A 12,604-nucleotide genomic window follows, 5' to 3' on the forward strand; every position below is an offset into this window, starting at 1 on the left:
AACTAGGCAGGTTTTATTCAGCAGTTCGGTAGAACGCTTTGCCTGTGTGTCATAGAATCATAGAATCATTTTGGTTGGAAAAGACCTTTAAGATCATCAAGTCCAGCTGTTAACCCAGGACTGCCAAGTCCACAATGAAACCGTGTCCCTAAGCACCGCATCTGTGCGTTTTTGAAACATTTCCAGGGATGGCGATTCCACCACCTCCCTGGGCAGCCTGTTCCCACGCTTGACCACCCTTTCAGTCAAGAAGTTTTTCCTAATATTCAATCTAAACCTCCTCTGGTGCAACTTGAGGCTGTTTCCTCTTGTCCCATCGCTTGTGATCTGGGAGAAGAGACCGGCCCCCACGTGCCTACAACCCCCTCTCAGGCAGCTGTGGGAGCAATAAGGTCCCCCCGAGCCTCCTCCTCTCCAGGCTGAACACCCCGGTTCCCTCAGCCGCCCCTGACAAGACTTGTGCTCCAGACCCCTCACCAGCCTCGCTGCCCGTCCCTGGACACGCTCCAGCACCTCCCTGTCCCTCTTGCAGCGAGGGGCCCAAACCTGAACTCGGTACCTGAGGTGCGGCCTCACCAGTGCCGAGCGCAGGGGGACGGTCACTGCCCTTGCCCCGCTGGCCACACCGTTTCAGACACCAGCCAGGATGCTGCTGGCCTTCCTGGCCACCTGGGCACCCTGCTGGCTCCTGCCCAGCCGGCTGCCAGCCAGCACCCCCAGGCCAGGTATTTATTTCCACTTACGTCACTGTGGGAGCGCAGAGGAGGTGACAGCTCTTATTAGTGTACGTTCCCAGGGAGAGGTGGTCAGCTAACCATGCCTCCGTACCTGCCCCTCTGGTACGGGTTGTGCAGTTGTTCAATGCATGTGTTAAACTCTGATGGAGTATATTTCTTATTTAAGTCTTAAAGTGGTGATGAATTTACTGTCTTCCTGGTAAGCTATTACAGTCAGTAATTATCCTCATATTTAATTCCATTTGGATTTTTCTCATTTCGGCATTCATTGATTGGGTTCTTGTCTATTAGATAAAATTGGCCTAGATAGTTGGAAGGAAAGCAGTTGTTTCTGCACTGTAATAATCATGTTGCCTGTTTACTTGAAGTAAGTTACTTGAGTGATTGTTTTGGACTTCGTAGTTGAGATTTCTTTTTGTTGGTACCTATAGCTTAACGTGTGTTAACTCAGTATGAGTTTTACATGCCTCAGTAACACTCCAGCAAAGCTTAACCAAAGTTTGCTACTAGTAGGCAAGACTAGCAGTGTTATCCTCGTTCCTCAGGCTCCTGTCCTATGGATGAAAGGCCTTGAGCTGCGTGAAACCATGCTGTTGTCCCAGGCAGCTGGGGGGGTCCCTGTACACAGTGCTGTTGGTGATGCTGTAAAACTGACTGCGAGGACTTTTGTTACAGGGCATATAGGTGGTCTGGTTCAGGGGCAGAAAGGCACATGTATGAAGTGCTGTGGAGATTTTGGGCCAGCTTGGAAAGCTACCACAATGACTACGAACCTACAAATCTCATTCACTTATTTTTGGGAGAAGGAGTGAATTCAACCCCAAAATTACCCAAACCTGTTAAGCTTTAAGGACTGCTTAGTCTCCTGTTGCACTGTAAGAGGATTAGCGATCTTTTTTGTAGAGAAATTATGTATTATGTAGGTACCTATCGTGAAATAGAAGTTGGGATGATTCTGTTTGTACATTTCTAGCCTTTGCCAAGTAGGCATGCAACAGCATCTTTAAATATAAAAGTATAATAAACTGCCCGCCTATTTTTCTAATCTGAGAATTTTTCAGCCCACGTGCTTCTCAACTAATGTAACTAAAGATACTCTGTTTATGTTGCTGCAAGTATGATCTAATGTTTGCTTTTGGCAAGAAACTCTTCCTTGTTAGTATGCACAGAAGGCATAGTTTACATGAGACTGAAATACTAAGATAGAAACTTGCTGTTCTAAATCGAGCAAATAAGCGTGCTTGTGCTGTATCGCTAGCAATAGTAGTATAGGCTTCTTGTAGTAATCTAATTTGTGAAAAAACATGCATTTATTATGCAAGATAATTATTTTTTTCATTTAGAGAATTAAAGATTTAATATAGAAAACCCACGTAATGGTACAGTTGTCAAAGCAGAAGGGGTAAGACAATGTAATTAAAAATTGTGTGCGTTGCTTTTCTAGTGCAGAGGTCCTTTCAGTGAGAAAATGGACACTGCTTGATATTAAAGATTAAGTGGAGGCATGGAAGATTATATGGAGGCCTTGCTTGTTTTGTTTTCAATAGCTGCTGGAAAACTTGGCACCGTTTAAATAACTCAAAGCTTTTTTCCGCTTTCCCTTCTCTGAGGAAAAGGGGAGACAAGCCTTTCATTAGTTGCACATGATAGTTAACTTGTCACATTTTACAGCTCAATCCATTTTCTTTGAAGAGTTGTTAGTGAAAAGACAAACAAACCTTCTTTGTGTAACAGTCATTATTATTATAACTACTAAAAATAACAGGATTATTTATATGAACACAGTAAGATCAGTCATAATCACTGATCCCCTCCTACTGTGGATTGTTGTCTCCCATGATATCTTTCAAGGAATTTAAATAATTTTATTCTAAATTACATCCATTCATTCTTCTTGATGAAAACATAACAATGCAGAATTAAAAATAAGGAGTAACTTTTGTACTTTTACTGCTGGTCTTGGCTTTCGGGGAGCTAAGTTATGAACAGGTTTCTTGATAAACAGACACGAGCTTCCACTTCTTCAATGACACCATACAGATGTTAATAACTTGTTATTTGGGATATGGCTTTGAGGAAAAGGACTTTGCATTTTAATTTTTTTTTTTTTTAATACAGTTTTCTTATTACTGGGTGATGGAGGCTTTCAACAATTTCTTCATGGGTCACTTTCATATTTCCCTCTTATCAACTTTACCCCATCCTTACTGCAGAATCTCACAGTAATTCTCATTTTCTGAAATATCACAAGTTTAAGGTAAAAACATAACTTGTGTAACACACTATTCACCAATTGTTTGCTATGATATTTTCCTCCTTTTTGAAACAAGGGAAATGCAGGCTTTTTTTTAACACTTGAAATACAAGAATTAAGGTAATGAACAGATAAATGTCTACAGAAAAATAAACAGTGGTTATCTCACTTCCCATTATGTGCTGATTGCTTTGATTTTGTCATCAGGTTACGTTTTATAGCATGATTCTCTGTCCTGGAACATTAAAAACTGCTAAAACTTTAACTCTGATTTATATATTTTTTAAAAAATTTTTTGCCCCCTCTGCAAGAAGTCTGAGTTAGTCTTCTGTGTAAAATTTTAGCCAAAGCAGTCTTGTTTTTGAGGAGAGTGCACAAGGAGTGAAGAAAAGGACATTTGATTTAAAGCATTAGGACTTCACACTCCTCTTGTTCTTGCAAAGAGAATCTGTGGGATTCATTTTAGCTGTAATACATCCAGATTCGGGGTTTGTGTGCATGCTGTAGGTGGTTGTGTTTCCCGCATGAATGGGATGAATCCATGTTGCCCTGCTTATACACAGCACGTATGTTGCACCTTTTGCAGCTTTTCCCACTCTATCCACAGTCACTATCTGTGAGGGGTAAGTGAACCTGTGTCAAAGAGACTGGGCTTTTACGGTGATTGCTGAGAAGAGTTTTGTTCATCCACTTACTCATGCATTACAACATTATTTGTTTCTGAATAAAGAATTGATGTTAAAAGTTAATATTTGTAATGATGTTAAATGTGCACAAATGGAAACACTATGAAAGAAATAAAGGAAAAGAGAAGAAATGATAGATCCATAAAATGGGAGAGTTTGTTCTTCCACATTAACAGGACAAAGGCCTGTTGAACAGAACATCTTATCTTTGATTCAGCAGTTGACTTTTAAGGAGAGTTCAGGCATCCACAGATAGAAGTGTGTGTATGAATGTAGCTTAAGTATGTAAATTCTTGTAGTAATTACTGATTTTCTAAACTACTTTTTGTGCTCTCATTCGCTAGTGGGTTGTGTGTGCTATTTCATATTTTATCCTATATTAAATACTTCACCTGTGTCTACCAGAAAAGGCAGGATTACGTGATAGGTCCTTCATATGCCTTTGTCTTTCCAGTCCGGAGTTAAAACAAAGTTTTCTTTTTAATGGTCTCTGCGTTTTGGTTCCCATAAATGATAGCAAGGGACACTGCTCTGTTGTGCTGTTACTACTCACGTATCGTCAGCTATTGCCTCTCGTCTAAATCCCTTCTCTTTCTGTGGGGAACGGATCAGAAGGGAGCCAGGGGTCTGGGGCTGGAGCAGCGCTGCGGGCTAAAAGGGATTGGGAGGCTGAGGCATGGGATTAGAGAGGGAGCTGCGTGAGGAGGCAGTCCTGGGATAAGAAGAAGTAAGTTTGGATGATGAAATAGAGAAGGGAAAAGGTCTGTTGAAATAGGACTGTGGGCTTACTAGAAGCCGGTGAACAGAAGGGAGAGACATCTTACAGTAGACCATATGTGGTGGGAAAACTGGAATTGTCTTTTTTCAGAAACATGTGGAAAGGGAGATCGGGACTCAAGGACTTGATGAAAAGCCTCAGAAGGTACATATGAAGTTGGGGCCAAATTACAATAGGAAGGGGGATAATTAAAACTGGCCACACAAGAAGATTAGTGGCAGCTGGGCTTAATTAAATCTGCATAGGAAACTTTAATTGTGGTAGTTTTTTAAATTTAATGAATACTAAATCTAGGGTTTTTTACGTGCTGTCAGATTTATGTTTGACATAAGTAATTAGAGGAGCACCTTTGTTTACTGTTGGTTACTTTGACCACTTTGCACTGAATAAACAACATGATTGTTGAAGTATCTAGAGATAGTGAAAAAGGAGCAGGATCGTTTCTAATCCAACAGAAAATGTTCATGTGCTGCTCCAGGAAGTGTTGGCAGAGCTGTGCTGGGCAGGGTGATCGTAGAGCAAGAGCAGAGAGTCTCTTTAGCTGCTAATTTGTTCTGGAGCTTGGAGCTGCGAATAATGGAGTTGTCAGAGTGATTTGAGGTGTGTATACATTTCAGAGAAGTAGTTTATCATTCTTGGAAAAAGCATGCATGCTTGTAGGAAAAGATGCGTTGTTAATGATGTATTTTATTTTGATGAAAAGTTATTGAAAGTTTTTAAAGCTGTATGTTAATCTTGCTCTACTCGAAATTTTGTGCTGATGAAGTACAAAGGGTTTTATTTTCCTCTTTTGTACAGTATTCAGCTCAGAATTTTATGACTTGAGGTGTCCGTTACTATGATAAAGTTTGCCATCTTGTGTAGCACAGCAGAATTATTCTCCTGCAACTTTTGCTTAAAGCTCATTACTTTAAACTTGTGGCTTTATTTGAAGTACCTTGTCTTCATCAAGTCCTTGCATGAGGATAATTGTCCACTAGCATAACCTACAAAAGAAGGTGGTGGCTTCTTTATTTGACTTTGTATAGTTTCCATTTCCAGTTATTGCATGTCGATTGTTTTGGTTTGTTGTTGCTTTGCTATTGTTCAAAATCTTTCCTATATACAAATTGTGTAGCCAGTAATCAGATCAATGTATTAAACTTTCTGTTTAATGCAAGATACATGTCGCTTGCTCATAGTGTTTTGCATTGTTAGCTCCATACATGCAAAATATATTTTTTCTTTTTTTCATAAAACACGGTCCACAATTTTATCAGTGTTAATTTTATTGTTTATTTCTACCTGCTGAATGCTGCATTTAATTCTCTTTGCATGTTTTTCAAATGGGCTTAATGGGTTTTGGGTGGCTGGCAGCGCTGGTGCCTACCCATCTGCACACCCATCACTCTGTGTGCCAGTCTGAACTGGGATCGGGAGCATGCTTTTCAAGTGTAACTCCTGCTTGTCCACACTTGCTTCCCACTAGAATGAAAGCGCAGCTATCCCAGAGCACCTTCTGGGTGAAACTACACCAGATGTGCCCCAGCTGTGAGGGTCAGTTAGGCCCTGGGGTCTGAGCTGGTCTGGAAATAACAGCACTTTCCCCAGCCCCTGCCCAGCTCCTGTGCGTGCTGCGTCTCCGCTTTGCATGTGCCAGTGACAATCTTGGCAAAAGTGTGCTTTTAAGGATTTTATTTTTCTTGCAGAAGGTAGGTTAGGATGTTGAGATGAAACCATAGCAGATCCTTAGCTTGGATAGGATGTTCCTTTTTTACTTCATATTTACTTCAATTATAACTCAGTTACTAAGTTCCAGCTTTTTTACTGGGTTGTGTGTATTAATCTGTGAGGCAGTATTTAACCAAATATTTACAGAAGTTTTTGTGTTAGTCCAATTATCTTTGTCCGCCAAATCTGTAACCTCAAAAAAAGATCTGTTTTAGGAGTGTCCGCTGCCCATAAACCGCATTGTGACTCCAGCCATTCTGTCTTTTCGCTAACTGCTGTCCTGATCAGTATTAGCATGACTTCAGTTAGTACTCAAGTCAGTCTAGCCCTCTAATTTCCAAGTTAGTTCTTTAAAACCTTTGCAAGTTCTGCTATACTTAGTTAAAAAACAACCTCCCCCTCCACCTTTCTGCACCCACCTCATTTCCCTTTTTTCCCTTACAGTTTCAAGTGATAAAAAAGGAATAATAAGCCCCAGCTGTACTAATGGAGATCTTTCTGTTTTCCCATAGTTAGATGTTTTTATAGGTTAAAAATGTTTAGCAACTTCTGTATCGATTCGAGGGACAGATATTTCAGCGGTAAAGCAAGAAATGCAGTGTTCATCCTTCTTTCCCCGTACAGAATGCAACCTGTTGTGGTGGATAAACCTGAGGAGTTCTCTCTGTAGTTTCCTGGTGTTGCTTGGCATTTCTTACAGATGGTTTTGAGCAACTGTAACTCTGGGTTATTTTTATAATTATTTTCTGTGCAAATTTAATGGATAAAGATGAAGAATTCTGCAGCATCTAATCTTCAATATAGACAGGGGGATGCATTCATCAACTCTGAATTTATAGCTGGATCAGTCCAGGGACTTCCATTTGCCTTAGGGATTCTTTGTATTTTGCTTTTCTATACAACTGGCTTCAAGTGTTAAGAAACTTAACCTGGGCCAAGTTAGACTTGTTGACGAAGTTTAATGAGTTTTGCATGTTTATGCAAAGCCCTGCATTGGTGTCTTGTCTAAAAATATCTCTTTGTGGTCTGAGGTGGGGTAGGAAAGCTCTGTGGACCTGCTGGGGCTTAGCTGATTTGAGTCATTTTGGGCTCGGAGAGTATAAATGAAGGAAGCTCCGTACCAGCTGAAAACAGCATTTTAGTTCTCTGGTAGTTGATTTGTAAATACACTTACTGCAAAATAATAATCCTGTCTTATTCCTTATCTACCTTATATATGGAAATGATTGTATCTTGTGTATTAGCCGACAGTAGTTAATTCTGAAAGCACTTACGTGACAGAAGGCAGCTTTAATGTTTCAAATCTCTCAGATAATGTACATCCATCTGTTCTTTAGCGAATGCTTCACCTCTTTGCATATTGATGGTTTCTGATGTAGCATTGCTTGTAATTAAATTTTGATAATGCATTGTACAGGCTTCTGGAAAAACCAAGTTGAATTTATTTGTGCAAATACAGAGTAAAACTGAAATCACTTATGACTGAATCTAATTTTGTGAATTGATGGTCACTACAAAAATCTAGGCATAATTAAAAATATATAATAGCACTAATGTATGTTCATTTTTTTTAATTGGCTGGAATTTCATTTGGGTATATTAACAGTAACAGTAGTGTTATTTTTGTCACTTATGCATTTAGCAGAATCAGGCATTCTGTTATCTAAGTATTTCATTGCCGACCCTTCCTGTTAGTTGCTTATAGATACAAATTGAAAGTATGTATTAAATTGTGGATACGAATGCAGCATTTTCATTTTTATCAAGCAAGCCCTAAACCAACAGTTGATTGATGTATTTGAAACAAAGCTGTTGATCCTGAAAAAATACAATTAAAAATTGTAAGCTTCATTCATGACTATTTAGAGAATCATTTGTGGTGGAAGCTGAAATTGCTAGATTCTGAAGATGTAAATCTCTTTTGATTTTTTTTTTTTAATTCCTGATTTTCACCTGTTTTAATCTTTAAAAAATCCAAATCTTTTCTCTTTCCATGAGAAAGTAAGAGGTAGTGTTGTCGTGTTCATAAAGCCCAAACTATGTAGCAAGCCTGATAAATAGTTGTACTAACCTCAGATTATATGTGCAACCAAATTTGACATTTGATGAAATGGAGTTATTAAACATCAATCCAATATGCTACAGTTTCCAGGCTTTGGGGAAAAATGTTAAGTGAAAACATTTCTCTTAGATGGCACGAAGAGCATATTCTTCTCAAGTGCTACTTACTATATATAGAAAATCAAACACATTCACTTTTGATGCCCCTTGCACTCAAGGTTGGAGTCATTAGCTTCTGGTTTGGGTCATGTGCACCCCAGTGTCCTAATGCTTTTTTTCCACTGGTAAAAGCAGGAGTCAGCACAGCCTCTGCTTGCTTGTGTCGCGTCCTTGCCTTGACATGTGGAGCTTAATTGTCTTTTCGTATTAGCTTCTCATTTGCTCGTTGGAGCTAATTGCTAGTGGATGCTTTCTTTGGAATGCTTATTTCAGCTTCTGAGCTTGTAAGATTTTATTTGGGGGCAGTTGTTACCTGGATAGACATGTGGAAACTTGAGAACCATGACTTTGGGATTTAAGTAATGTTTCCTCAAGGAAGAGGCGACAAGTGTGCAGAACCCTATCTACAAATACTTCTCAATGCAAGACTTGAAAAACATCTGTAAAAATGTTTCTGTGGCTTTTATGGTACAACAAAAAGAAAATTACCATAGAGCTATGGTTTCTGGTACTTCCTTCCCCCCTCACCATTAATTTGGATGTTTTTATAAATGTCATGGAGCACAGTTGGGGTTTATCTGTTCCACAACTCCATCATCCAAGGCTCTAGGTTCTTTGGATTTTTTTTTAACTATGAGAGCCTTTCTAAAGAAAAGCAAGGGGATGGGTGGGAGAGATTAGGAGAATATCTTCCAGTACCGAGGTACTCCTGGAAACTTACATCCTTCAACTGCTTCTGCTCCAAGGAGACTCAGCAGTCATGCTTCCCTGCCAGTATTGTATTGTACTTTCTGAATCTCTCACAGCGTAGCCTGCTGAGTGGTGTGGTCTACGGACACCTGAGGACAGTGGTTCAATGCACAGCGAAAAAACTAGTTATTTTCTCTTTGCACACATTTTCATGTGCAACCTGTGACTGACCCCTTGTCAAGTTCATGTCTGGTGTCACCAACTCAACACATCAGTTGAATCTAGAGGAACTGGAGTCGGGATGTACCATCCTCAAAGGTTGTATAGCTGGAAGTCACATACCAAATCTAAGATCTAGCTAGAGTGTGTTACATCCCTCTGTTCATGTGTATTGCTTACATGCACATGCATAGGCAAATGCATGGATAATTTGGAAATTGCATTAGTATTTTTCAATTTCTGTTAATATGCATCTATATCTGGCAATTTTTAAACTTCTCAGAGTCTCATTTAACAACTCTTGTAGCTTCTCAGAGTTTGGAGTACTTTACTGCTAACAGTGGTTTTTGCTGGGTGAGGTATGTGCCATTTCTGAGCTGCGTGGGCTGCCTAGCAGTGTCTGTCTGGTTTTGACCACCGGGCATCTCTGTGGCCAATTTAAGACTTGAAAGTGATAAGGCTGTATTCTTTAGTGTGTGTTCTCTTTTTCATTTATCTAAAAGAAAATCATAGTTCAAGAAATGAAACTTTCAATTACACCTGAAAATGTGCCTGCTCTTAAGGCATAAGATCAAAAGCAGCTCATAATCTGTAATATATAAAGTCTGTGATCAAATGAGAGGGAAAATACAATGCCACTTGAAAATTATCTTTGTCCAATTTTTAGCAAGTAATATCCTATACTTGGATCTTTAGTTAATGTGAATGTTAATGGTTCTTGTGGATTCTCTATTAGGGCAAGTAGTTCTGAATTTTGCAGAATGTGGTGCTTGCAGAGGTCATGGTCAGACTGTTTAATAGAAGAAATAACTTTCTTGCTACAAAGTTGTCTGCAGTCTGGGTTTTTCCAGTGGTGTGTCAAGTAGAAATTATTCCTTGTATCTTGGAATCTGAAGTTGTCAGGAGTAATATGATGAAATAAGTTTTTAATGCTTTATCTAATAAAAAAATGTAACTTTTGTAATTACCCACTTTTTTTTGTCTCTTTAGAATGTGAAAGCATTTGCATCTTCAGATAGCCTAGCCAAGGTCCAAGAAGTAGCAAGCTGGCTTTTGGAAATGAATCAGGAACTGCTCTCTGTGGGCAGCAAGAGGCGACGAACTGGTGGATCTCTTCGAGGTGATGCTTCCTCAAGCCAAGTAGATGAGGAGCAGATGAATCGGGTCATAGAAGAGGAGGAGCAGCAGCAAAGACGACAACAAGAGGAGCAGCACATTGGGAGGAATGGGGAGATAGGAGGAGAAGAACCTGGATTTGATGACAGGCATGAGTCTCAGCAGGAGCAGTCAGAAGAAAATAACAATAGACTTATTACAGTGGATGAAGAATCCACTTGTAACCAAGAGGAAGAAGATGATGAACATGCTGGTGATCAAGAGGAGGAGGTGGAAGAGGAGGAGGAAATGGACCAGGAGAGTGATGATTTTGATCAGTCTGACGACAGCAGTAGAGAAGATGAACATGCTAACAGTAACAGTGTCACAAATTCCAATAGCCTCATGGACTTGCCCATTCACCAGTCATCGCCATTCTATATAAAGACAAAGGTGAGAAACTACATTTTCTTTGTATGTCCTTAATCCTTGTTAACTCTGGATTTTGCAAAATAGCATGCATAATTAACTTAAAGTTTTACAATGAAGCAAAGATTTTACTTCCTAAAGAGCTCATTATGAAGAATTTACGCAGTCCACAAAAACTATACTGTTTTAACTGTTATTATTAAATTATTTGCATGCATTTGACACGAGCAAATACTGCTATGTATTTTAAGGAATAGAGCTCTGATAACTGTATTCAAAAGATCAAGGTATTTATTTGTAAATATTTATACACGCTAATTCATACACTTAATAAGACCCCTCCAGTCATTATTTATCATTTTTTCCTTCTCAAAGCAGGCAAGAAGAAAGGTAAGCAATTGTGCATATGTGGTGCTCTCTGAGAATAGCTGACTCATTTAGATGAAAACATTGTAATGAAAAAATGGGTGGAATATTACAGAAGCATCAAGTTCTTTCTTCTGGCCAGGTTATGGTGAGTTCAGTGACAAAATGCAGGTTAAAAACTGTGTTAGCCAGTTATTCAGGTTACTGAATGTAATAACAAAATTACTACACAGTGTTGTAGGGTATCCTGCTTGTGAGAGGACCCTGTAAATTGTGTGCAGTGATTGTTGAGAACTTGTGATTTGCAATAAGAATTTGGAAATAAATACTTGTAATTTTGTTGCTACTTCTATCACCTAACATTTTAGATTTTAAAAAAAATCATAATTTTTGGAACATTAGTTCCAGTGTACATTCGTAGTGCACAGTATTTTCCAGATTCTTCAGGAAGCAGGAATTCTGTTAATTTTTAGGAGCAGCAAAACCTGAAAGAATAATGAAAGCAGTGATACTGGACTAATACAAAAAAGGAAGCAGGAAAGTGTTCTTGTGGAATAATGTTGTTCTTAAACGTGTGTACCAATTTCTTTTTTTAATCATTAATTGGTAATAGAGCACCTGGACTCCTCTCAGCTTTCAAAAAACCAAAATGACACCCCCCCCGCCCCGAAATTTTTGCAATGTACTTAAAAAAAACCAACAAACTGTTGTAAAACAAAACAAAACTACAAAAAATATCAGTTAACATAAGTTAACAGGATTCCCTCTGTGTTTGAGTATGAACATACATGTATACTGATGCAGAATCAGTCTTGAAGATGTGCTATAACAGTAGAACAGGTAAATAGGATGAACGTTTGCCCTGGAAGCTGCAGCACTATGTTTTTGGTAATAGTAATTAGCATGTAATTCACTTGTGTGTTTAAAGTTTCTCAATTAATATCTTTGATTTTTGAAAAGTCATAATGTTTTCACATCTGTTTTTAGTAAATGATGTAATTTTCTGTTGATAATTCTACTGTTGAAAGTACTGAAGTATATGCTTTCTAATTTGAAGTGGAATACTGTCATATTTCATGTCATTCATTTGGTTATTTTACAACGCAAATTCTTGTTTTTATTCCAATACTTTGGTTTTCCTGAATTTAGTATGACTTACTGAGTATCGTACAAAACTAGCATTCAGTATGGACTTTATATTTAATATAGGAAATACTCACACTCAAAAATATGTTTTTAAGTCTCTGAATTGGAAAATATTGAAGTGCTTTGTAAATAACCACGTTTGAGTGATATACGGACAGAATACAACAGTTTTCAGTGATGGTCGGTTTTGAAGCTCTTTTAATGATCTTCAATAATGAGTGCAGTTTTTTTCTTTAAGGTGTGTTTGATATAAACTGAAACAAGCTGGATAAGT

At 38.6% G+C, this 12,604-nt stretch overlaps 1 protein-coding gene across 1 annotated transcript in view; it reads left to right on the forward strand.

Moving 5' to 3' along the window:
* The window catches only part of FBXW7 (F-box and WD repeat domain containing 7), a 191,311-nt gene that overhangs the window by 72,151 nt on the left and 106,556 nt on the right, over positions 1-12,604 (forward strand). The window contains exon 2 of the mRNA XM_037378640.1: positions 10,285-10,842. Within this exon, the coding sequence (XP_037234537.1) occupies positions 10,354-10,842 (489 nt within the window). The 5' untranslated portion in view covers positions 10,285-10,353. The remainder of the gene's footprint in view (positions 1-10,284; positions 10,843-12,604) is intronic.

Source organism: Falco rusticolus, chromosome 1 (genome assembly GCF_015220075.1).
Source record: "Falco rusticolus isolate bFalRus1 chromosome 1, bFalRus1.pri, whole genome shotgun sequence".
NCBI lineage: Eukaryota > Metazoa > Chordata > Aves > Falconiformes > Falconidae > Falco > Falco rusticolus.